This window comes from Podarcis muralis, chromosome 12 (assembly GCF_964188315.1).
Source record: "Podarcis muralis chromosome 12, rPodMur119.hap1.1, whole genome shotgun sequence".
In the NCBI taxonomy this organism is placed as follows: domain Eukaryota; kingdom Metazoa; phylum Chordata; class Lepidosauria; order Squamata; family Lacertidae; genus Podarcis; species Podarcis muralis.
In genome coordinates, this window is record NC_135666.1 from 28,194,862 (window position 1) to 28,220,442 (window position 25,581).

The 25,581-nt window shown below is 41.9% G+C and overlaps 1 protein-coding gene across 1 annotated transcript in view; it reads left to right on the forward strand.

Annotated features, from left to right (window-relative positions):
• VPS50 (VPS50 subunit of EARP/GARPII complex) overlaps positions 1–25,581 on the forward strand; it is a 73,601-nt gene that overhangs the window by 18,145 nt on the left and 29,875 nt on the right. Inside the window, exons 7-20 of the mRNA XM_028750078.2 lie at positions 1,021–1,138; positions 1,225–1,260; positions 2,325–2,407; positions 7,136–7,178; positions 7,364–7,462; positions 9,397–9,537; positions 10,830–10,962; positions 11,888–11,979; positions 12,920–13,014; positions 13,753–13,851; positions 17,256–17,346; positions 19,181–19,357; positions 22,135–22,253; positions 24,276–24,382. Of these exons, the coding sequence (XP_028605911.2) occupies positions 1,021–1,138; positions 1,225–1,260; positions 2,325–2,407; positions 7,136–7,178; positions 7,364–7,462; positions 9,397–9,537; positions 10,830–10,962; positions 11,888–11,979; positions 12,920–13,014; positions 13,753–13,851; positions 17,256–17,346; positions 19,181–19,357; positions 22,135–22,253; positions 24,276–24,382 (1,433 nt within the window). The remainder of the gene's footprint in view (positions 1–1,020; positions 1,139–1,224; positions 1,261–2,324; positions 2,408–7,135; positions 7,179–7,363; positions 7,463–9,396; positions 9,538–10,829; positions 10,963–11,887; positions 11,980–12,919; positions 13,015–13,752; positions 13,852–17,255; positions 17,347–19,180; positions 19,358–22,134; positions 22,254–24,275; positions 24,383–25,581) is intronic.

Sequence of the window (25,581 nt, forward strand, 5' to 3'; positions counted from 1 at the left end):
TTTATGGCGACTCTTCCTACATAAATGGTTATTCTCAAAGGACAGTGTTAGGTGATGTTTCCTCCACCTGTGGCCATTGGACTGCCTTTGGAGACTTTTTGAAAATAGTGTTTAAAGCTGGTTCAGAACATGGTTGCCACCACCCTGATGGGATGGAGACATTCAGATTCTGTCACACACTTACTGGACCAGTTGCAGGTGCCTATCGGAACCCAATTTAAGGTGCTGCTTTGGGATCAAGCTATTTTGTTGACCATTAGCACCATACTAGTTGCCCACACATTGTGATCAAAAACAGATGCTCTCCTCATATGTCCACCTCCTGGATCAGTGAGATTAGTGGCCACAAGGCACGGGACCTTTCGTGGAAGCCCCGTTGCTTTGGATCTTCCAGCCAACTGATCTGCTCTGGTTTCCCATGCTTCAGGCCTTTCAGAAAGCCCTAAAGCAGGCTTCCTCAAACTCGGCCCTCCAGACGTTTTTGGCCTACAACTCCCATGATCCCTAGCTAGCAGGACCAGTGGTCAGGGATGATGGGAATTGTAGCCTCAAAACATCTGGAGGGCCAAGTTTGAGGAAGCCTGCCCTAAAGGCATACCTTTTCTGAGTAGCTGATTCATTATTGAGGTTTTACGGTCTGTATTGTGGTTTGTCATTGGTATGAAAAGTGTGTTAATTGGCTGGCTGAGGATTTTTACTGGGTATTCTTTGTGTGGGGAGTGATTTGATGATATGTTGCAAGCCTCCTCGGATGGGCAGTGAGTGGAATTAGTATAAATAAAGCAATATTTTGCAAATATTGTTTGAAGGGTGTGTGAAGAGATTCCTTTGCCTTTGGGGCAGATGTGTGCTTGCAGATGTGTGTGTTTTATAATTCTTTTCTATGCATTGTTTATTAGTACTGGTCTTTGCTTTAGAACACAGACTTAGCACAGCATTGCCCATTTTTATACACAAGCCTTATTGTATTCCATGAGAGTTACCCTTTCATTTTGAAAAAATCTTATTTGACTTCTGCAGACATCTGAGCTCAGCAAAAGAGGGTTTTACTCAAGCCAGCTTGGGCCTTCTTGCCAATCAACGAAAACGCCAGTTGCTGATGGGGCTGCTAAAATCTCTGAGAACGATAAAAACCCTGGTATGAGCAGAGTTTCATGTTTTCAACTATAGAAATCATTTCTCTAGTGTGCTGTGCAGTGACCTCTCCCTCCTTTTAATTTCCAGCAACAAACGGATGTCCGCTTAAGTGAAATGTTAGAGGTAAGGATATAACCGGACTATAATTTAATTGTAATTGAAAGGAATGTCTTTTTGTTCACATGCATTCTAACCGTATTAGGGGCTGTCATCTTGGCCCATCTGTGGGCTATAACTCCCTTTGAAGACCGAGGCCAGGCCTTGACTGCTCTTGTATGCTCCTGTGTTGCATCGGCTGTCTTAATTGTGAATCCTACTTTTAAGAAGAACCAATCACAGATTAGGCTTACGTGGGAGAGAGGTGAAATTGTTACTATTTTATAAATGTTCAGCAGCCTCCCGGGATGTGGACTACTTACCCCTCCTGTGTCTGAAGGCCAGTAGTTAGTTTGTGCTTTGTGTAATCAACGTGGGTGGTGCTGTGGGTTAAACCACAGAGCCTAGGACTTGCTGATCAGAAGGTCGGCAGTTTGAATCCCCATGACGGGGTGAGCTCCCAATGCTCGGTCCCTGCTCCTGCCAACCTAGCAGTTCGAAAGCACGTCAAAGTGCAAATAGATCAATAGGTACCCCTCCAGCAGGAAGGTAAACGGCGTTTCTGTGCGCTGCTCTGGTTCGCCAGAAGAGGCTTAGTCCTGCTGGCCACATGACCCAGAAGCTGTACGCCGGCTCCCTCGGCCAATAAAGCGAGATGAGTGCCGCAAACCCAGAGTCGGCCACGACTGGACCTAATGGTCAGGGGTCCCTTTGCCTTTACTTTTAATCACCCACAGCAAGCCATAGAATTGTAGAGTTGGAAGGGACCCTGAGGGTTATCTAGTCCAGCCCTCTGCAGTGCAGGATAGAATTACAGAATCATAACGGGAAGGAACCTTGAGGGTCATCTGGTCCAACCCCCTGCAGTGCAGGGACCTTTTTGCCCGACATGGGGCTCGAACCCATAACCTTCGAGATTAAGAGCCTCATGCTCTACCAACTGATCTACACTGTTGGGTTGCAAAGACTGGAAGCATCACACACAGATCAGAAAGCCTTCTTTCAGGAAATGCAATGCTCACAGGTTTTTTTCTTTAATAAACTCAGTGTCAGTGTTGTTGAGTTCTTATTCTACGTCTTATTTCCCACAGGAGGAGGATTACCCTGGGGCTATCCAGCTCTGCCTGGAATGCCAGAAAGCAGCTAGCACTTTCAAACACTACAGTTGCATCAGGTAACGCAACAGGCGTCTTCCAGAGTTGATTTTTGTCCTTCAGGCACACAGGGACAACAAGTGTGTGATTCTTTAGGGAACGACTCGCAAATTATAATTTGCTGGGCCCCAGCACTGGAGATTTATTTCCCAACTTGGAAAAACAAGTTTTGGTGTGTGTGTGGGGTGTGTGTGTGTGTTTGTTTTTAAAAGGCCTGTAAAGTGCAATTAACTTTTTGTATAATTTCCTGACTTGCTGCACATAGCGGCTGCTGATAATGAAAGCGCCACATGGCTGAACGGTTTCGCAAGGTAGCACTTTCTTTTTAACATGAACTGATTGCCACTGAAGGCTAAAAAGTGGTGCTGTATAGTGTGTTCATTTTGGTATCTGTGTACAGCTGCAATCCCAAACACATATAACCTAGATGCAGTTGGATTTGCATCGGAGGCTGCATACACACCGTAAATTTAAAACACATTTAAAGCAATGGATTCAGTGCAGGATCCAGATTTAGTACTGATCTGGGCCCACAGATTGGGGTGTGTATGTGTGTCTGTGCATGCGTGTGTACCAGCCCTAGAATCTAACAAATTACTCTATTTCCAAATCTTAGTACTTTTTGGTTTCTAAGAATCCCCAGGCTGTCCAGTAGAAAGTTGCTCATCTGTTGGCCGTGCATATGGCCACTTCTTAATCTACCATAATTACATTTTGCATGATGATTCCTAAGATCAAGGAGCAGGGAAGTGCTGGGAGGTGGCAGTGCTTAGAAGTGCTGTTTCCCAGCTTCCCAGGTGTTCTGATTGCTGGTGCTGGATAGAATGTTTTTGGAGCCACCCCAAAATGTTAGGGCTCAGCGTTGGGATGAGAGAGCGGCAAATGTTCATCCAAGTGGCAAGAGGTGGGCATAGTCTGGGCAACAATTGTGCAGGTGTGCCAAATGCTTCTTGCATATTTACAAATAAAAATTCCTAGCCGATTGCCTTGGCACACCATTAATCTTTTGTACCTCTTTGTACATGTGTCTGTGTATTTAGGCTAGACTCTGTGTAATTAAAATAAATGCACAGCAGCCTTATTAATCTTGCAGGCATTCAAATGCGTAAAACTATACATCATTGATGGGTTTGCTAGTGACATTTGTATATTGATGCTGCTTAATTATTGAACAGGTGTTCAGTTTCATTTCATTGTACTTCAGGTTAGCGGGAGAAGTGAAAAATATTGGCAGAGTCAAAAGTGCAAGCCCAGTCCACTGAGAAAAGCCCCAGTTTAGCTAATTAAGTGGAGAAGAGAGGCCAGGATCCTGTCCCTTCCAGTTGCTTGTCTGGCCCAACTGCCAATCAGGCTGTAGGACTCCTTTTGCAGCATCTGGTTGCTGATGGAAAGGGGGAACAAAGGCCCTTAAGCTCTGGCCTTCTCGCATCCATCTATATTTTCTATTTCTTATGGAACAATCTAAACTTCTCCCTCCCTGTCTACTGGAGCTTTACAGATCTACAGCGCTTCCACGCAGGTGGGGTGAAGGAAGCAAATCACAGTGCTGTGATCAGGCCTGAATTGGGCTTGATGCCATCACAGAATCCAATGAATCTTGGGCCACCTCTGTCCCACACCTGGAAAGCCCTGTTTGGGAGCTTTCTGCTGGGAGGGTATCATGTAGGCAGCACTTTCGGCCATCCAGTAGGCAGGAGAAGGGGGAGCTCCCCACTAGCAGAGTGATGCTGCTGTTACTTTGCAGGTAGTAGCAGATGGATGCCTCTGCCCGGCCCAATCCTGCTCTGCCGGCCGCATTTTTCAATAGGTTTTCTATTGCAAAAATGAGAAAAGCAGAATATAAGAATAATTTAAAAAATGAAATCAGTTAAGTTAAACAATATTATTATAAATATGTTGTCTCAGACATGTCTCTCGAAGTGTATTGTGATTTATTTATTCTTTAAGTAAATACTGAAATTAGATATATCCATAATTGGAGTTTCTTTAATATTCTTGATTGTACTTTTTGCTGCTTTTTCCATGCTGGCACGATATTGCTCCCTTTTGTTTCATGCCAGATTAAGGCAGGCAAGGATACAAACAGGGCCCTCTTAATATGCCTTAATTAATTGGCTGAATAAAATGAATGCCACGAATTAACATGTTGGCACAGTTAATTGCGTATTTGAAAGATCAAATTGTTATGCCCAGGGATTGTTATATTTCATTTTGTCGCGCGTTATGGATTTGAGCTGTGCGCTGTGGAATTCTGTCAATTTGCTCTTGATATGAACAAAGCGAATTTGAGGTATATCACTCCCCTCCGCTATAATACACGATGCACCAAAGAAACAATTTGTCTGGAAAATAATCAGCTCTAGATGGAATGAATTATTCTCACAGGGTCTATATGTGAAAAGCCCGGTGTGGAAAAGAGTGGCAAGAACAAAAGGAGGCTTGTAAAATAAGCTTTCTTTTCTTTTGTTCCTCCTCCTGACTATATTTCCCCCACTATCAGAGATGGATCAAGTATTTTTAAAAAAAAATTTTTTTGGATTGTATATGTTTTGCATTCAAGAGGACCCTAAGCTGGCTAAATGGATACTGCGTTCTGGTTGTACTATGCCAGAAGCAGAGGAAATGAATGTTTTTAGAAGACATCTGAAGGCAGCCCTGTTTAGGGAAGCTTTTAATGTTTAATAGACTATTATATTTTAATATTCTGTTGAAAGCTGCCCAGAGTGGCTGGGGAAACCCAGCCAGATGGGTGGGGTATAAATTGTTATTATTATTATTATTATTATTATTATTATTATTATTATTATTATTATTTGTTTCCCGTGACTTTCACTATGCCTGCACCCAGCAAATACTCAGATATGTGTCCTGCAGTCCTCTGTGATGGCGCAGGGTGCCTTTCCCTTAGTGGGGGTGGGGTGTGTGCCAGCCATAGTCAGTGGTAGCATGCAGCAACACTCATAGACTATTTCTGTCATGGTTTGTCTCCTGTATGAATTCAAGACCCAACCCAGCCTTTCAGGAAGTTACAGGGCCACAGTAGGGAAGAAAACCTCCCCAGAGCTCCACCTGCTTACCGTTCAAAGGCGCCTCTTCTCCCTCTGGTGTGCCAACATTGCTTGAAGGTTTTTGCATTTCAGTACCATTCCTCCCTGGAGCATGAGAACTAAGACCTCCTCTAACAGTAGTGCTGCTCCATAGGTAGAAGAAGTGCCTTTGTAAGGTAAAGCATATAAGACTATGGAAGAGCCAAGGCCATCTAGCAGCAAAGTCTCATCAGAGGGAAAAGAGGTGTCTGATTTTGCCAGCGGCTGGCACCCAACATGGTGCTCATAGGCTGTGGGTTCACCGCCTAGAGCAGAGCTTTCCAAACTGTGTGCCGCGACACGTTAAGTGTGTCGGCTGCAGCGTGTAGATGTGTCATGCGAATGCTCTCCTTGGGCTGGAAAGAGGTTAGTTTAACCTCTGGTTTGCTAGTAAAACTGAGTTACTGTATCACGAAATGATGCAAGTCTAAAAAGTGTGGCACCAACATGAAATGTTTTGAAAGCTCTGATCTCGAGGATAAGGCTCTTTTCTACCCTCCAGTGTTGGAGGCATCATACCTCTGAATATCAGTTGCTGGCAATCACGAGTGAAGAGAGTGCTGTTGAACTCTGGTGCCATAGGTGCCTGGTTGGCTGGCTGCTGTCTTTGGCCTCATCCAGCAAGGTTCTTTTTACTATGAAGTATTGATATATGTAGCACATTATAGTGCTGCTTTAAGACGTTTCTTTGGGGGTGGGTTGTCTTACAAAATATTGAATGACCACCCAGGATTTCTCGTTGTACCTTTACTCATTAATTCATGCATGCATGCATGTAACAAATTAACCAAAAAGTGCAATGTACAGAGCGCAAGTATTACAATTCAGCATAAAATTCAGCACGCACACTTTAAAAAGACATCCATATTTGATTGCTTTTGCTGTTTAAACCTATAAAATACACAGTGCTCATTAACCGCGAGGCATCATTTCAGTGCATGTGGCTTAGCTGTGTTGCAAAATTAAGCTATTTTGCAATGCCTTCCTTAGTGCATAATTGTGATCATGAAGCTTAAAGGGGGTGGAGATAAATAACTGGGTTTTATAATAATACTTTTATTATTTCCTTTCCCTGATTTAGTTTTGTCATGCAATGCAAGACTAGATGTGAGGAAAATTGCAATCTGGAAAATCCATCAGCTTTTGGTAGATTTCTGTTCAGGGTCTGAGCAAATGTCAAAATTTTGTCACAGAATGAAAGATTCTAAGATTCAGAGAGGATTCTTGGGGTTTGCATGGGGCACACGGAAGTCTTTTCCATTTGGAACAGTTTCATGTGTTTTATAATTGCAATAGCTTTATTTGTTTCTAAAGCTGCATGTTTTATTATTGTAAGTAGTTCTGGGACCATAAGGTGAAGGGTGGGTAAGAAATCTTATATAAAAATAAATAATCTGCCCACTTGAGCATGGACACTTCTGTGTCTAATGGCCTTCAGAGATGATTTGAGGATAATAGATCTCTTTTAGAGATGTGGTTTTGGCGGGTGGCGGGGTGTGTGTCTCTTCAGTCATCTTACAGCATTGCTGGCAGAAACTCTATTCTATAAAAGATCTGCCCAATTGCACTCATGTACCACAACATTCATCACAGCCCAAAACACTTGTATAACTTGTTGGCTTAGTTCTAAATGATCTAATGTTGGACTTTATTGTTTCGCAGTGAATTGAATTCAAAACTACAGGACACTTTGGAGCAAATTGAGGTGAGAATGCAGTCTATTGATTTTTTTGACGGAGTGAATACCTTGGCTAAGGGGCGCTTCATCTGTTCAGATGATTATATTGCATTTTGCTTTCTTATGATACATGAATGTCTCTATGTAAATCATATATTTTCAATCTGTATAGCTATTTCATTTTACTGAATATTCATGACTTGACATTTTAGGAGCAGTTAGATGTCGCGCTTTCCAAAATCTGCAAGAACTTTGACATCAGCCACTATACCAAGGTGCAGCAGGCTTACAGACTACTTGGGAAAACGCAGGTGAGCATTTTCTGTTTGTTGTTACATCTTGCTTATGAATCAGGCTAGCTTGTCTTAATCACGTGAGCTATCTGCTTTGGTGGCGAAAAGTGCTTATAATGTAAAAACAACCAAAATTTTCAAATACATTCTCTGCAAACTCAGTACTATCTAACAGATTATAGGCAGGTTGCTTCTGTCGATAGTGATGGAATATATACAGACCCTGGGAGTAAATAAAATAAAAGCACGACTGAAAGAAAATCAGTTCTCAGTAAATGATTACTCCCTTAGTGGGCTCATCCCTGGTTTGTTCGGCAGTTGAACCACCCAAGATGGATGCCTTGCACATGCACATATCTGCTGTTAACTATAGCTAGCCTTGCATCCAGTGCTCCGCAGTTGGAAATATTAATGTTTATGGCACATGCTCACTAGTTCTCTGGCTGGCAGACAGAATATCTCTGGGCAAGAATGCTCAGGGTGTCTTGTGTTGGCAACCAAGCCTGGCTGGCTTTTGCTCAGTGGCAGTGGCTTGCCAATCACTGACTGCACATTTATTCTTTTCCTTCAGTCCGTTTCTTGGGTCTGCTTTCCTTAAAGGACCTCTCCATTTGTTGAGCCCTGTTTTGGGGGGAAATATGATAATTGTGTGTTTGACTAGACCACAAGAGGATTTACTGTTCTCTAGTTCACATTTGCAATAATCTTTTATAGTCCATTCATTTCCTTATCTACGGCTCATCTGATTTCCAGCTGCATTATTAAGCCTTGGGTGTTTTCTTTTGTAAGGCTTATAGGCCCCTGCCTCACACATACAAACAGCCCACTAAAGGGTACTTTTCAAAATTACACCTGCTCTGCCACTTCCAGGTCCAGTGTTACTCCTTCTCTTTACATTTTGCTTCAGCGGAGGCTGTGTGGGGTAAGAGGAAGAGAAGATTTATATCTCCGCCGATCCATAATAAGAGCAATTAAAATTTGCAATAAGCAAAAACAAACTCACAACTAAAATTTTGCCCCGCGAAACAAACAGACCGCAAAGCAGAAACAGGCTATAGCTCCGGTTAAAACCACGCTAAGTCACAATAACCCAAAACACTATTAAAATCCTGGCAGAATAAAAAAGATATTCACCTGATGCCAAGAAGGTGGCAGGCCAGCCTCTCTGCAGAGGCTGTTTCATAGTCTGGTGGTGCCACCACTAGAAAGGCCCTCCTCCTCTCCTTTGTAGCCTCACTTTGCTTGGTGGGAGACACCCATGCCAGGACCTCTGTTGATAAGAATTGGGTAGACATGAGTGGGGGGGAGGTGATCTTTCTTTTAATCAGGTCCCAAACCATTTAAAGCCAGCAGTTTAAATGGGGCTTGGGAGATTACTGGGGGCCAGTGCAACTGGTAAAGCGTTGCTCAGTCCCGGTTAATAGTCTTTTGGCTCTGTTTCGAACCAACCACAGTTTCTGAGCCATTTTTAAAGGCAATCCTACATACAATACAAAGCAATAGCCTAAAAGTTACTAGAGTATGGGCAAATGTGTCTAAGTTATCTCCAACTAAGTACAGTGGTACCTCGGGTTACATATGCTTCAGGTTACATACGCTTCAGGTTACAGACTCCACTAACCCAGAAATATTACCTCGGGTTAAGAATTTTGCTTCAGGACGAGAACAGAAATCTTGCTCCAGCAGCATGGCGGCAGCAGGAGGCCCCATTAGCTAAAGTGGTGCTTCAGGTTAAGAACAGTTTCAGGTTATGAACGGACCTCCAGAACGAATTAAGTACTTAACCCGAGGTACCACTGTATGGTCATTGCTGCCTTATCATCTGAAGCTGAAAAGCCACTAAGTGCCACGGAAGCTACTTGAGTGTCTGAAGGCTGTTGCCTAGAATGACAGTCTGTGACTTAAGGGCTTTCCATTATGCATTAATGACTCTCCCCATCCTTTCTCTTCAGACAGCCATGGACCAACTGCACATGCACTTTACTCAAGCCATCCACAACACTGTATTCCAAGTTGTTCTCGGTTACGTAGAGCTGTGTGCGGGAAACACAGACACCAAGTTTCAGAAGCTTCAGTACAAGGACCTGTGCATGGTACGTAGTCGTATAAAGGCTTGGGACATTTTGTGTTTGCATGTATAGGCCACGTTCGAAGGGAAAAAAATGGCAAGGAATTTCTAGCAATTCTGAAATTCAGAAGCATAATGTTTCTCACCATGAAGGTAGAATATAGTTATTGGGATTAGTAGCCAATGGGAGCGTTTTAAATGCTTCATTGTCGTGGGGGATTTGGTGGGGATCATGGCTGGAAGGGAAGTGTTAACCCTTCCTTTCCTGTGCACTGACCCACCCTGGAAATGGCCCTTCTGCACAGCAATTAGTTGGGAAATAAAGTCAATGGGAGCTTTTAAGCTTTTAAGAAAGCCTAATGGATGGGTGGCGGAGGGACCCCCTGGGGGCAGTGGGTGGGGAGATTTTATCAAATACTTTTTTTCTCTAGACTTGGGTAGCTCTGCTGCATGAACGCATCTTATCCATTAAAAACAGTGTGTGAGAAGAATATTGTGGTGTGAATTCACTCCTAGCAGCCTTTCCGTGAAAAGAATGGTTTATATACCAAATCAGCATCCTAGCTTATTTTGGACACTTCAAAATAATTCTTTCTTTCACTGAAGTGTTTAAAATGTTGCGCCTCCTTAATTTATTTAGCTTTATTGGCAGGACTGGAAGAACACTTCAAGTTTTTGAGTGCCAAAAACCATGGCGTTTTTTAGATCAATGGTGTATTTAAAGCCCTGTTAATTGTTATGTACAATCTCTTGGCAAATTGGAAGTGTTCTTGAATGCGTTTAGGCTCTTCTGCCTCTTAACCAATACAAAATTAACTAATACTTTAAACTAAATTATTGGCATGTGCACTTGCCCATTTCGTTTGTTACTGAAAGCGAACAGTTTTTTGTTTTATTTGCAGTCCATGGGGCATTCCACAGCTTGAAAGGGGGAAAGTGTGTGTGTGTGTGTGTGTGTGTGTGTGTGTGTGTGTTTAAAAAAATCTAGGGGATGGGGTGGTTTCCCTCATTCTGTATTATTCTTTTCATTGTGTGTGACATCTACTACTACTACTACTAATAATAATAATATAATAATAGTAATAATAATTATTATTTATTTATACCCCGCCCATCTGGCTGAGTCTCCCCAGCCACTCTAGGCGGCTCCCAATCAAACGTTAAAAACAGTACAGCATTTAAAAACAGTACAGCATATATGCCATATTGTACAGATGTTGTATGTGTGTATTTGTCATATTCCTTCTGCATACAAATTTTGCATTTCACAAAACTTAGAATGAAGAAAAACACAGATCTTGCTTGTATGTTCCTTAGCACATCACGTCAGACAGTTACATTCCTTGCCTTGCTGACCTCTGCAAAGCCCTGTGGGAGGTCATGCTCAGTTACTATCGAACCATGGAGTGGCATGAAAAATACGATCACGGTGAACCTCCTTCGTCTTCTGGTAGGAACTGGTTATGCTATCTGAATGTATTATCTGAATAAAATATGTATTTTGAGTTAGTTTCAGAATGTGAAAAATGTAGGCGGGGTTGTATGAACAATAGGACAAAAGCTCTTCCAATATCCATCAGGGAAACAGTAAGATTTGGAATAGGGAACCTGTATAAAATGCTATTTATGATTTTTTTTTGTAAAAGAAAATTGTTAGGTACAGTTGATCTCTCTCAACCTACTATTTCAGGAGCTTGAGGGATTTTGCAGTTGTTACCTAATGAAGCATTATAATAGTGAATATCTAGCCTGTGTGAAAGCTTAGAAACTGAAATCCTAAACAAACTTTTTAGGGAGTAATCCTCCTGGAGACAATGAGAATTACTTCTGAACAGTTCTATTTTTCTAGAAAAAGAGGTGCCGGAACTCACCATGAACGCCTTCCTTGTTCTCTTAGAATGGCAATGGTGCCCACCTGAGAGGTGCTGGAACTGAGTTCCAGTGAGTTCCGGTTGAAAAAAAGCTCTGCTTCTGAGTAAGCACACAAAAGGATTGTGCGGCACACCTTATTAGAGCATTATTGTTATTATTACTACTTTTTATGCCTTTGCTATGGAGGAACAATGCGTTGGGGGGGGGGGGACGGACACTGTGTGTGTGGTGCATGTTGAGTGGGCCTGCTATCATCACCTCACTGCCCAGATCAGCCAGTCTTGGTTAATGCCCTTCATTTTAGGTCAGTGTGGCGGCATTGTCTCTGCCACATTATGGGATTTGGGGTGTGGGCTTGCTATTATTGTTGTAGAGTGTGAAGTGAGGCTAAAGGATGTGAAATTTTGTCTCACATTAAAATAAAGTGCACACGTGCGCACACACACAGAGTGAATCCCCCTCCCTTGTCAGATTACATGTAAAACACATACATTATTTTCCAGATGGAAGCAACGTCATGGGTGCTGAGGAGACCAATTTTGACCGCAGCTACGTGAAAAAGAAATTGGAACATGGACTTTCGCGAATATGGCAGGTTTGTTTTAAATTGGCAAAATGCTTTCTACCCCCCAGCAAATGCTCGTTTTTGAAAAACATTAATTGGACTTTTAGGAAAGAATGTAAAAAACCCTCATTATCTCTGGTTGTTCATAGCATCAGAGAAAAATAGGTTCGTTTCTGTCGCATAGTTTCATGTTCTTAAAATTGAGTTTAAAGAGCATGAAATGATGAAAACGTCATTTCTCTTGAATGGACAGTAGATAGAACATTCTTTGGGAAAGAATGTTTCTCTTGTTGCACTCCATTTCCCACTGCCTCCCTCTGGTTTTCTGTTTCCCCCACCCCAAACAGTACCCCTCCAAACCTTAGGATTCCCCAAGCCTCATGACACCTCCCCTCTTGTTCATGGATGTTTTGCCTTATAAAATGTAGTGGTAGCAATGTGATTGCAAAACCGGTTAGATGTAGACTATATGGAGGCTGCAAGTTCTTCACAAATTAGAAGTAACTTTGAATAAATAACTTTAACCCACTCCTCAAGTGTTGGTTATTTGATTTGTTTAGATCCAGGACTGAGTATCCCTCGAAAGGTTTCAGCCATTTATCATAGGTAGCAAATACATCAAATACTATGATGGCATCTGCTTTATCATAGAGTTGGAAGATAGCTCAAGGATCATCTTAACTATGCTATATCCCCAGTAGGTGGGTGTCCAACCTTCTAGGGCAATCTGCTCCACTGTTGAACAGTGCATAGTGTCAGGAAGTTGCGCCAAACATTTCGTCTAAATCCCTTTTCTTATCTTTTGAACCTGTGGGATTTGGGCCTATTGCTCTGGAGCAGCAGAAACAAATTTGCTCTGTCATCTATGTGACAACTCTTCAGATCCTTGAAGACGCCTATCATATTGCCTCTTAACCATATCTTCCGTAGGCTAAGCATACCCAATTTCAATACGTTTGATTTTCTGCAGGATGTCCAGCTGAAAGTGAAGACCTATTTGCTTGGCACAGACATGTCTAACTTCAAATACGATGACTTCATCTTCGTCCTGGATATTGTCAGCAGGTATTTTCAGGGGCCATTTGTTCTGATAAAGAGACAAAGTGGAAGTTAACACAACAAAGCTTTTTGTGTGCGCGTTGAATTCTAAGAGTTTTTTTTCAAATATTGTTTGGTTGCGGCAGGCAGCATAAGTCATAGCATGGCTGTTTCTTCACTTCTGTGCTATTTAAAATTGCTTCACTGATTAACTGGACTGGTTTTTCCAAAATCTGAGTCATTCTTGGTGTACTTTAAACCAGCCTTGCTGGGGCTGATTGCAGTTCTAGTCCAAAAGCCTCTGGCGGGCGCTAGGTTAGGAAATGCCGAAATAAACTTACGTACATTGCTTTACTTTGAGGAAACTGCATCTGCTTTATGTTCCAAATATTCTGATTTAAATCAGACCACTATGTTTTAGGAGAATCAAATGCCTTAATGTGCATTGGAGCAATCTTAGTGTCTACTAGCCTTAGGTCTCATCTGCACCAGACCAGTAGGAGTCTTAACTGCATGTCTGTCTTTGAGGATCCTTCACCATTTTATGTTTAATCTGCTGAGAAAATTGTAGAAGTTCCTTGACTGAAATATAGCTTCCAGAGTTGAAGGAATGAGGGTTGCTTTATACAGACAGATGGCCCACAGTATGAAAAGAGGATGCAGGCCGTTCTATGTGGGCTTCTCTTTCAACAGTGCCTACCTGTAGTTGAAATGAATACTCTAATTCTTGACTTGAATGTATAATCAGAAAATCCTCTTCCATAGGCTGATGCAGGTTGGTGAAGAGTTTTGTGGCAGCAAGTCGGAGGTTTTGCAAGAATCCATTAGAAAACAAAGTGTGAATTATTTCAAGAACTATCACAGGTAAGAGCTACAATAGTAGGCTAGTTGTTGTAGGAGGTCGATGTCCCTTTCAAGTTTTCAAGTCGTTAAGTGCTGACCATAAATGCAAAACGTTTTATGTTTGCAAAATGAATGCTCTGTATAAAATGTTTAAATTTTATCAATGTTCTTTCTGAAAACTTTATTTTACAAGGTGCATAGTACAGTAAGCCTGCAACTTAAGTGGGGGCTTGCGTTCCATGGATCGTGCCTAAAGCCAAGATCATGTATAGTCAAAATGCATTGGGCTCATTGGCAGGTGGGATTGCCAAAGTCATTTTTCTCAGAACTCCACCATCTGTCTGTCTATCTATCTATCTATCTATCTATCTATCTATCTATCTATCTATCTATTTGCCACACACATAAAGCTGAATGCACACAAGTTAAATGTGTGCAAGTTGCAGGCTTACTGTAGTTTACTTCAATGCATTGGTGTTATGGGGACATATTTTCAGTAACATTTCCCGTAAATTCCTGTCTCGTGCCTGGTTCCCAGCTACTGTTTTCACTACATAGAAGCAAGGCTAGATTTGCCACAGGGACGGAGGAAGATGCCTTATACCAGGGCAGGCTGTTTGACCACCTGTGCACCTGTGTTGTCTAATCCAACTTGCAGGAGCACATCAGGGTCTCAGGTGGAGGTCTTCCATGTCACCTGCTCTTTGATGGGGAACCTTTGGCCCTCCAGATGTTGCTGAATGGAAACAGTTCCCATCAGCCCAAGCCACCATGGCCAGTGGCCAGGAATGATGAGAATGGTACTTCAGCAACTCCAGAGGGCCACAGGTTTCCTACACCTACAACTGGAGATGACTGAGACTCAACTGGGGACTTTCTTCATTTGGTCTGCCATTTGAGCTATTGTCTATTGCAGGGAGAGCTAGCACTGTGCCCTCCAGGTGTCCATGGACTCCTAGCTCACATAATCTCTTGACTGTTGCCCATGTCGGCCATGATGGGAACTGAAGTCCAACAACATCTGGAGGGCACCACATTGTGTACCCTGGTCTACTTTAAATATGTCGCTGCTTAAGTCTCTAAATGCTTGCTTCAGAGAATACTGCCTTGTATTTTCAAACACATAACAGAAAATATAGGGAGAATATTGTGACTGTTGAATATACAGGGTTTGGCAATTGCTGCCAAAAGGTAATTTTAAAATATTTATCATTGTTTTTGCATAGGCTATTGAGGAAGAAACTTGATCCATTTCAGTGCTTTTACCTACTGGGTAATAATTTGCACTGACGGTGATTGTTGCGTACTGATGTTGAATGGGTGCTGTAGAGATTTGATTGGCTAATGTTGTCTACAAAGCCCTTTGAAGATGTAGCAATTTCCATTAGACTGTAAAAATATTGTATGTGTATTAGAGCCTGAATCACCTAAAGCTTTCAGGAGTTTTAGGCTTTTGACTTCAAGTGGATACGGCTCTTACTCCTCATTGTGTGCTTCAATTAAGAACCGTTAGATACTTTTGTAGATGCATTAGTTCATAAGAGCTACCTAGCTGGTAGCTCTTTAAAGAGCATTGTCTTTGATTTGTTCATCTTGACATATGTAGACAGGTGAGCTATAGATACAGTGATGCCATCAAAAAGCTGTAATATAGAGATGCCATTAAGAACATTGATTTATATAACCTATGACATAGACTGAATGTATTAAGCAATTTTATTGGGAGGTAGCATTATTTTTGAGAATAAGTGTTTGAGTGCTGGGGGTGACAATTGACAACCTTACTCATAAAGGACCTTTCAGGTAAGAGTGGCTCAGGGATTCAGAAGGAAGGAACTGGTAGATTTGCCTCTGCGATTTGGGAACTCAAGTAATACATGCCTTTTGGAAACAGAGCATGCTTTGTTGCCAAGTCTACACTACATTACTGGAAACACAAGTGTACACATATCACCAGCTAAAGTCTGATTTCTCCAGATCTTGGACTTAGGTTTGTGGCACACCATGGGAATGTTGCCTTGCATAGTGGTTAGAAAGGGGCAAGTCCCATTTTGGATTAAAACAGAGGTTACCTTTATTACAATGTAAATCTCTTACATTAAATCGCTTTTGAAATAGAAGGCCACTTACAAAGCATAAAAATAGTAAACCAGTGCATAATATATGCAAGGAGTTCATAGGCATTGCTCTGCCTGGACCAACAGATTGACTTCTGGAAAGAGAGAGAGCGAGAAGCAGAAGAGCTGAAAAGCTCATAATGCTCTGTTTTAAAACGCAGAGTTAGAGTAGGAACAAACTTCCTGGGATTCAGAGTGATTAAGATCATTAGAGCTGTTATCTTGTTGGCCACCAAAACAAAGCCTCTTCTAGATACCTGTTGAATTGCACTTGTTGATTGATGGGCACTTTCAATAGTTCCTGGTAAAAAGACATGTGATTATGTCATACCCTTTGAAAATTGTGTTTCCCTTCCCCACCCTTTTTAGCCAAATGAGAAGGATATCAATTAACTCAAAGCACGTTTCTCCTTGCAATATATGAACAGTGGTGAACATGTTAGCAAAGCTTATGCTGTTTTATTTAAGCAGTGTTTTTTATCGATTGCCTGGAAAGCACTGGCAATTAATGTTTCTTTTTCAGACTCAAGACTTGGTTTTTAAAGCTTTGATCTTGTCTGAGAATATTTCATTGCCGCCAATCCCCCCCCCCCCCATTTTTCTTGAATTCTTGGCATGACTGTTTAGATGTGAGGAAAAAGAACTTCTGGAAACAGAACAAAATGTGCATTTGTGCTTTTGCATCATACAAAGGAAATATAGGGAACTGTGACTTTTAATCTGGTTTTGTAAGAGACTGGCTAGGTTTGCATGCTTTCTGGGTGACAACGTGCCTGTCACCCAGAAAAGGGTTGCTTTTAAAAGTCTGGTACAGATTAATCTGTTTTGCATTACTTTCGATGGGAAAGCTTGCCTTGGTTTTGGAACGCTTTGGCTTTGGAACAGACTTCTGGAACGGATCACGTTTGAGAACCAAGGTACCACTGTACTAAATTTTCCCAGTTCTGACCATTGGTACACAATTGGTACATATTTTTATTGCAGAGGATTTACTACTCTTTTCATCACTCTACCCAGGGAGGGCTTGTGTAGGTGTTTCCTTTGTTGTTGTTGCTTAAGCTTCATGGAAACATGGATAGGAAACAGTTTATCTCACCCCTCAGTCCTTTCCTTCTCATTTGGCTCCTAGGTGGCTGCAAGAGATCCGTTTTGGAGAACCATGTAGTAGAGACGTGATTAGCTCATTAACGGAGGATCGTTAAAGAATAGCAGAATTTGATTTAGTGGAACTGCAGCTAGGTTCTTAATTTCTCAATATAGTTGACTTGTTACACCCTTTGCCTTTGCTGACACTAAACTTTGTTTTAGAACCCGCCTCGAAGAACTGCGAATGTTCTTGGAGAACGAGACGTGGGAGCTTTGTCCTGTGAAATCAAGCTTCAGCATATTACAGCTTCATGTAAGTCCTAGCCATGTTAAAAAGCAGGAATGGGACGAATGCTTAACATAAATGGTTAAGGCTACTTTGGCCAAGACAGTTGAAGGGTTTGCCGCTATCTTGACTTTCACTGTACATTTGCAGTGACTGTGTTGTGCTAGGGAAACAAAACACAATGCGGTGATACCTTAAAGCACCGTATGCATTTTGTATTCAGAATGGAAGGACCAAATTTTAAAGGAAGTTCTTGGATGTGCAAGGTGTTTTTCACTTGCCAATAAGCTCTTTTGCACCTTGTGCTGTAAAACGACATGAGAAAGATAAAAATAAATCCAAATGCGATGTTTTGCTTGCACTACAGATTGTATGCGTTGTCTTGCACAAATGGAAGCATGACAGCTGTTGTGGAGCCTACCTGTTAACAGCAGTGTGTGAACTTGGGGGCAAGGTATATATGTGGGAGTGGTCTTTTTGTTAACTGGATTCAGCCCTTCTGCTGCCTTTGGACATCATTCCAAGCAATTGTTTAGTTTGATAAGAACAAGCTGCAGTGAACCTTGCATGTATTCCTCCTCTAGTGTGACTGTGAGGACTGGAAGTTATCACTTCTGATGGAAGCTTAGCACAGTTCAGCATGTTATACAAACCTAAACTATGTGTAATGTTAACTATGGCTTTTTTAAACAAGCAAGCTTCATAGCCAGTGTTTTGAATTTGGCTTGTTTAAGATGAACCACAGTTAAGGTGAACCATAGTTCACCTGGGAAAAGCCATGGTTTTCCCAGTAGTGATGTATGGAAGTGAGAGCTGGACCATAAGAAAGGCTGATCGCCGAAGAATTGATGCTTTTGAATTATGGTCTGGAGGAGACTCTTGAGAGTCCCATGGACTGCAAGAAGATCAAATGCATCCATTCTTAAGGAAATCAGCCCTGAGTGGTCACTGGAAGGACAGATCGTGAAGCTGAGGCTCCAATACTTTGGCCACCTCATGAGAAGAGAAGACTCCCTGGAAAAGACCCTGATGTTGGGAAAGATTGAGGGCACAAGGAGAAGGGGGCGACAGAGGACAAGATGGTTGGACAGTGTTCTCAAAGCTACAAACATGAGTCTGACCAAACTGCGGGAGGCAGTGGAAGACAGGAGTGCCTGGCGTGCTCTGGTCCATGGAGTCACGAAGAGTCGGACACGACTAAACGACTAAACAACAACAATAGTTTGTCAAGTCTGGATGATGGGACAAGCTGTGATCAAACTGGAAGCAAAAGCTTCCAAACTTGCAGTTGCAGTGGAGCAATATAGGGAACATAAGGGTAACAGCGGCTCGTTCTTGTTATGCTAAACAATGGTTTTGCATGATGTCCGAATAGAGTCTTTAATCAACATTTGTGCATCCCATGCTATTTCCAGCATTCAAGGTAGTGAGAAAACCAGATGTTATGATAAAAAGAAAATTTGTTAAAATTCACTTTTAGCAGCCATTTATATTGATTGATTTTTAAGCAACTGTAAATGCAGAGGCATTGTAATTCTCATAATTTGCTTTTTAAAAAGTCTGCTGTAACGTAATTCATCACAATGCTTCACTAATGAACTTAATATGTGTTTTGAAAGTCTTTCATTTCCAAGCTGCAGGGGGTGTTTTGCCTGAAGTAATTGGGCAAGTATGTTAGAATTAGACAAGCATCAAATTAATGGTTACATTTGCAGTCTTTAAAAAAAAAATGAAAGAAGGAAAGTCATGTTAGCTGAAAGACAAACACCACAGTGCTTGTCAAGAAACCGCTCCTTTATTATGTGGATCAATATTTAAACTGCATGGCAGAGCCTATAAATCACCTGTTTTGTGTTAATAGGAATTTAAGTTCATGGCACAGTCCCGTTCCCCTTCTGTGTCGCCAAGCAAGCAGCCTGCTTCAGAAATAGAAAGAACCATAACTCTGTTTGAGCAGTACTGTAATGGAGGGAATCCCTTTGAAATCCAAGCCAACAACAGAGATGATGAGACTGAGGATGTGCTGGCTTCCAATGGGGTAAGGGAACACTTTGATGAGCTCTTAGTACTATGTGAGACATGGTATTTCTAACTAATTTTCAAAATGGAGATTGCAAAGTAATAATACTTCAAACAGGGAATTCCCTGTCGACATGCCTGGTGTTACTGTAGAAATCTTGATTCAGGACAGCTCAGTTGATAGAGCACAAGAATCTCAAATGTCAAGGTTGTGAGTTTGAGCCCCACATTGGGCAAAAAGATTCCTGCATTACAGAGGGTTGGTCTGGGTGACCCTTGTGGTCCCTTCCAACTTTACAAGTCTATGGTTCCATGTTGGGAATCATAGCATCCTGGTTAATTAACACAAATGCTCCTAGACGCACCTGCCCACCTGTAAGAACCTAGTTAGAACCTTGGTCTATGAGGGAGATTGGGGTGACAAAATAGCAGAGCAGTGGCCTCTCAGGACTATTTTGGGGGTCTATCTTCCAGGACAGACTGGATTCACTCTGTAACGCAAACTCCAGGTCGGGAGTGGGTCATGACTAAATCTGTTGAAACTTGCATTCAGTTGATTAGATTATTTACTTGTGCTTTGGTTGACCTAGACTCTCTGTATAAAATTAAAAACACATTTCTCCTCCTCTGTGGTACTTAGGATTTGTATACCTGTGTGAACACTTTGTGCACCCGATGAAGTGAGCTCTGATCCATGAAAGCTTATGCCACTATGACTTTGTTAGGCTTTAGGGCTGCATAAGACTCTCTGTTGTTATTGCTGCTACAGACTAAAAAACTGGCCTGTTGGAATCTGGCCCTGTTTACATATGCATCTTGTCTAAAGCAGCCGATAGCTGAAGGGCAAATGAGCCTCTGCCACATAAATCCCATAGTGGTGGTTTAATTTTTTTCTTGTACAGTTCCTAATGAATTAATATTCAGATTCATGGTCACTGTCAAGGATTGGCCTTTCTGTTGCTACAATGCAAGTCGCGTTGTGTTTTCCTATAAGTAACTGATTGGTCCTACTATCATCACGGAACTGACACATTCTCAGATCACTAGGGGGCGCAATTCTCACATATACCAGCAACCGGCTATGACTTTCTGTAAGTTGTAGTACTGGTATATATTTTCTGCAACCTTGTTTTGGATTGCCCATACTGAGTTCTATTCTATATATTATGGAGGCTGACATATGTAGTTCTGCAAGGCTTGCCGTTTCACCTTGTTTTGGGTGCATCCCCACTCTCCAGCATCTAGATAATTAGTGAATTATCAGGCTGTCATGAAAATGAATTTGTAAAGGGCTCTTTCTTTCTTTCTTTCTTTCTGTTTTGTGTTCTCTGTGACACTTAGGATACAGAACATTCTGTGAGGAAGGAACTAGAACGCTGAAGAAAATGAGTTATATGCATATTTTCCTCAAATTTGGTTGGGCAGTTGTTAGATCTGCAGACATTAAAAAATGAGTTTTCTTAATCTTACATGTGGCTTTAATTTCTTGGGCAGCACTTAGCAAATATTTTAAATTATGGTGGTTTGCAATTTATTATCATTTTGCAGCCTCTTATATTCGGATCAAACGTTTAGTTGCATTGTTTCTCTTACTTAACTGAAAGCTGCTGTTGGTAGTGGTTCAGCGTTCAGCATTTTTCTTCCAAACAATTTATCACAATTATGCTTGTTTTGCTTAGATTTCTCGTCTGTCCCACCCTGTGGCTTATTCAATGCAGTGGGCCCACCACTTATGTGAGGGTTCAGTTCTAGGAGCTCTCGTGAAAAGGCAAAATCGTGCAAAGTCAGGAATCCCTGGAATCGCCCCCTACCCCCATGAGGCAGAAGGCTGATTACCGGGGTCTAGTGAGGTCATCAGAGGGACCCATGATATTCCATGGGCTTTCCCATGACCTTCCCAGACTGTGGTAAGTGAGGAGGCACCTTTCTTACCGGCCTCTAGGACACTCTCAGAGCCCTCACGCCCCCTTCCTAGAGTCTGGTAAGAAAGGCACCGCCATGCTTGCTGGGCTTAGGGAAGATGGTGGGAGGGCTCTGGAATGCTGCTAGAGCCCTCCTCTCTTCCCGAAGCCGGTAAGAAGAACCCACTGGGACCCAGTATGTGTGTGTGGTGGGTGTGTGAATAAATCGGGAGTAGAGAAGACTGGGTTTTCCCAGCTCTCCATTTAGTTATTTAATCCCCCACAATTGTAAGTTTACAATTGTGTAAATAAAGTGAGTGTAAGTTTCAGGCTGTCTGTCTATTTAACATCTATCTATCTATCTATCATCTATCTATCTATCTATCTATCTATCATCTATCTATCTATCTATCATCTATCTATCTATCTATCTATCTAATCATCTATCTATCTATCATCTATCTATCATCTATCTATCTATCTATCTATCATCTATCTATCATCTATCTATCTATATCTATCATCTATCTATCTATCATCTATCTATCTATCTATCATCTATCATCTATCATCTGTCTATCTATCTATCTATCTATCTATCTATCTATCTATCTATCTATCTATCTATCAGAACTGAATCTGACCAGTCCAGATATTATTTGCTGTGTAAAAAAACCTATAGTACTGTAGTTGTCTTTTTTTTTTTTAAATAAGTTTTTTGTCTGGTGAGCAAGGTATCTGCCATTCACCAGGGAAAGAATGACAGGAACAGTATCTTAACTTCAAACAACGTTGCTCCGTGTATGGAATTAAAGTCTAAGGACCACTGAGGCGTTTTATCTGCCTTCTGAGTTATTGCACAGGAGCTGAAAGCACTTACGGTTTATTTTGATAGTATGAATCGGATGAGCAGGAAAAGAGTGCCTATCAAGAGTATGACAGCGATAGCGACGTTCCTGAAGAACTGAAGAGAGACTATGTTGATGAACAGACTGGAGATGCTCCAGTAAAAAGGTACCTTGAACACACATTTCATAACTTATTTTTTCTGATATGCTTAAGCATAAACATATATACTGTCAAATCATCCTTAGTGGGACTTCGAAAGCCACCCCCCCCCATGCATATCTTAAGGTAACTCTTTCTACATCCATTTGTCTAGCGAGGAACACTCCCTACCTGCTGCTCCCACCATGCTTGTATGTGCCACGAAAGCCTCTGCGTAGTGCAGAGTATTCTGTTCTAGGGTGCCATCTGTTTAAAAGCAAGGATGCGTCATCTGCGACACTCGTGTTGTTTTTGGACTCCAGCTCCCATCAGCCTCAGCCAGCATGGCCAGTTGTCAGGGATGATGGGAGTTGGAGTCCAGCAGCATCTGGGATAGCCACAGGATAGCCATCCTTGGTTTAAAAAGAGAATTGCCTAGGCCTGTTAGTTGTTAACCATGTACCTGTGTAAACAGCGAGCACGCAAGCTTCTGTAGCTGCTCTTGGCAGTGATGGGCAAGTGATCGTTAAGCAAAGCTAATCTGCTATTACTGATCTTCTCACTAGGGAACCCTTGATAGTCAACTGAGGAACTCCAGAACACTGTTTGGAAAACCACTGTTTGACGTTCATGCTTTTTATCAGCCACCTTGGACGTTTTTAAACTGTTACAGGAAAAAGCCCCACATCTGGTTGTGACCTGCCTTTGTTCTGGAGGTGGTGGTGGTACCCAAAGCAGAGCATCTGACTATGTCTAGAGCAGCCAGGTTCATATAGGAGCAGGCAGTCCTTCTCCTAGCAATGGCCACCAGCTTGGATGGGTTTAAAAAAAACAATTCATGGAGGATAAAAGGTTGTCAAAGGCTCCTAAATCTTTGTGTTCTACCGCCACTGTCGGAGGGAGTATGCGTCTGAATTTCAATTGCTTGGAAACTGCAGGAGGCGAGAGCACTGTTGGACTCAGGTTCGGCTTGCTGGTTTCCCATAGGCATCTGGGTTGGCCACTGTGAGAGCAGGATGTGAACAGGTGTGCCACTCACCTGATCCAATAGGGCTCTTCTGGTGTTCTTTGATTAGAGAAGGTGGAGATCTAAAATGGGTGGAAGCTGCACAACTCCGTTTAGCATCTTACAAGGCAGATGAGTAACAACGTGGAGGCAAATGAATGCTACTTTGGGAATGAGAAAATAGATCTTTGCAAATGGAGGCGTTAGCGTTACAGCTTTTACATCCATATGATCTTCATAGCTAAAAAGTCAGCAAGAGCTTTGCTTGGCCTTTGTAGCTCTGATAATTATTCCATGAAGAAATTAAAATGCTGCACGCTCCAGCTAAAATAAAGCCATTTATCATTTTAAGCGCTTGGGCTAAGACCTTTTTTTTCATCCTTTTGTTAATTGGCAAAATTGAAATTAGGCATGACTTCAGTATGACTTAATTACTAAGGGTATGAGGTGATAAATGTATTCCTGTTGTAGAGGATAGATAAACAGGTGTGGAAGCCCGAGGCTACTAGGAAGCGATACTCTGTTCTGACTAAAGGAGCCATCTCTTATTTTATTCTCTCAAAATGAAAGTAACATTTTACCTAACTCCCAGTACTTCTTAATTCCAGTCAAAGCCTTGCCATTATTGGGCCAGCCATATCCACCCCGAATGCAAATTTTTTGGAAGGATGCTTAAGCCCCTTCATTTCTAGATCTGGGCTAGAGCAGTGTTTCCCAACCTTGGGCCTCCAGCTGTTTTTGGACTACAACTCCCATCATCCCTAGCTAGCAAGACCAGTGGTCAGGGATGATGGGAATTGTAGTTCAAAAACAGCTGGAGGCCCAAGGTTGGGAAACACTGGGCTAGAGAACTTGTTTTAGCCTGAAGGGCCGCATTTCCTTCTGGGCAGCTTTCCAAGGGGCCGCATGGCAGTGTGTTTACTTACAAAACATTACTATGCTCTGCTCCTTTAGTGACAAGAACAAAATATAAGCGGAACATTAACTTCCCCATCTGCGTGGTCCATGTCTGTGCACTTATACCTAATAATTTTTCTACCTAGTATTTCTCGAGAAACTTTGAGAAGCAGGAAGCGATCAGATTATTGCCTCAGTAAGGTGAACGCTCCCATTTTGACCAACACTACACTGAATGTAATAAGACTTGTTGGTAAGTGAAATGGTTTCTTGCTTTCTTAATACAACCTGCATGTTTTATCAGCGTGTGTGTGTTTTATATTTAGAATTGCCTAGCTTTTAAAACTTTATAGCAGGAGTGTCGTGGTCTCATCTTTGAATAGGTCTGAGTTTGTTGCCGCTGCCGTTGCTGTTATATTTTTGTTACCAAAAAATACAAAAATTACAATGTGAAACAAAATGATAAAAGATTGCAAGATAATTTATCATGAAGGGATGCTGCAGTATATTTACAAGAGAAAAGCACGACAAAAGCACACCAGGAGGGGAGAAATAGTTATAACTATTAATTCAAAGAATGGAATATGCTTCATTACAAAAATAGCTTCATGAAAATATTCCTATTTAGCAATCCACCACATTATCTTACAACATTTTCACAGGTGTGTGCAATCAGTCCCTAGCTATTGTTTAATGTAATTAACTGGGGGTTCTCAGGCAGTCGATGTCTCCTTATAATGCTCCTCCTTTTTCCACCACCCTTTTTAGTTTCATTATCTCTCAGCTGCTCCCATATTTTAGCTGGTTTTCTGTAGTCTTTCCAGTGTCTGGCATATAATATCCACGCTGCTTGGAGTATATCTGGCACGTGTTCAACTTTCTTTATTTTCCTAAGAGGCAACATGATAGAAGTGTATAAAATTATGTGTTGTATAGAGAAAGTGGATAGAGTGCATTCCCCTCCCCATCTCTTATAACAATAGAACTCAAGGACATCCCATGGATTCAGGACAGACAAAAGGAAGTACTTCTTTGCACAGAGCCTAGATCAGTGATGGCCAAACTTGGCCCTCCAGCTGTTTTGGGACTACAACTCCCATCATCCCTAGCTAACAGGTCCAGTGGCCAGGGATGATGGGAATTGTAGTCCCAAAACAGCTGGAGGGCCGAGTTTGGCCATCACTGGCCTAGATAAAGTATGGAATTCTTTCCCACAAGAAGCAGCGATGGCTGCCAACTCAGATGGCTTCAATCAGGGATGCCAAGTTGAATAAAACATGGAGCCGAGGCAGGTAAGTCCCGCCCCACATAACCACATAATTGATCATATGATGCGGCACACAGACACCATTTGAATGGCAATGCCCATCAACTTGGGGAGGAAACCCCCTCAAATGTTTTATTTGGGGGGCCGAAGGGACCCAGGCCCCTAGGAGTTGGCTCCTATGGCTT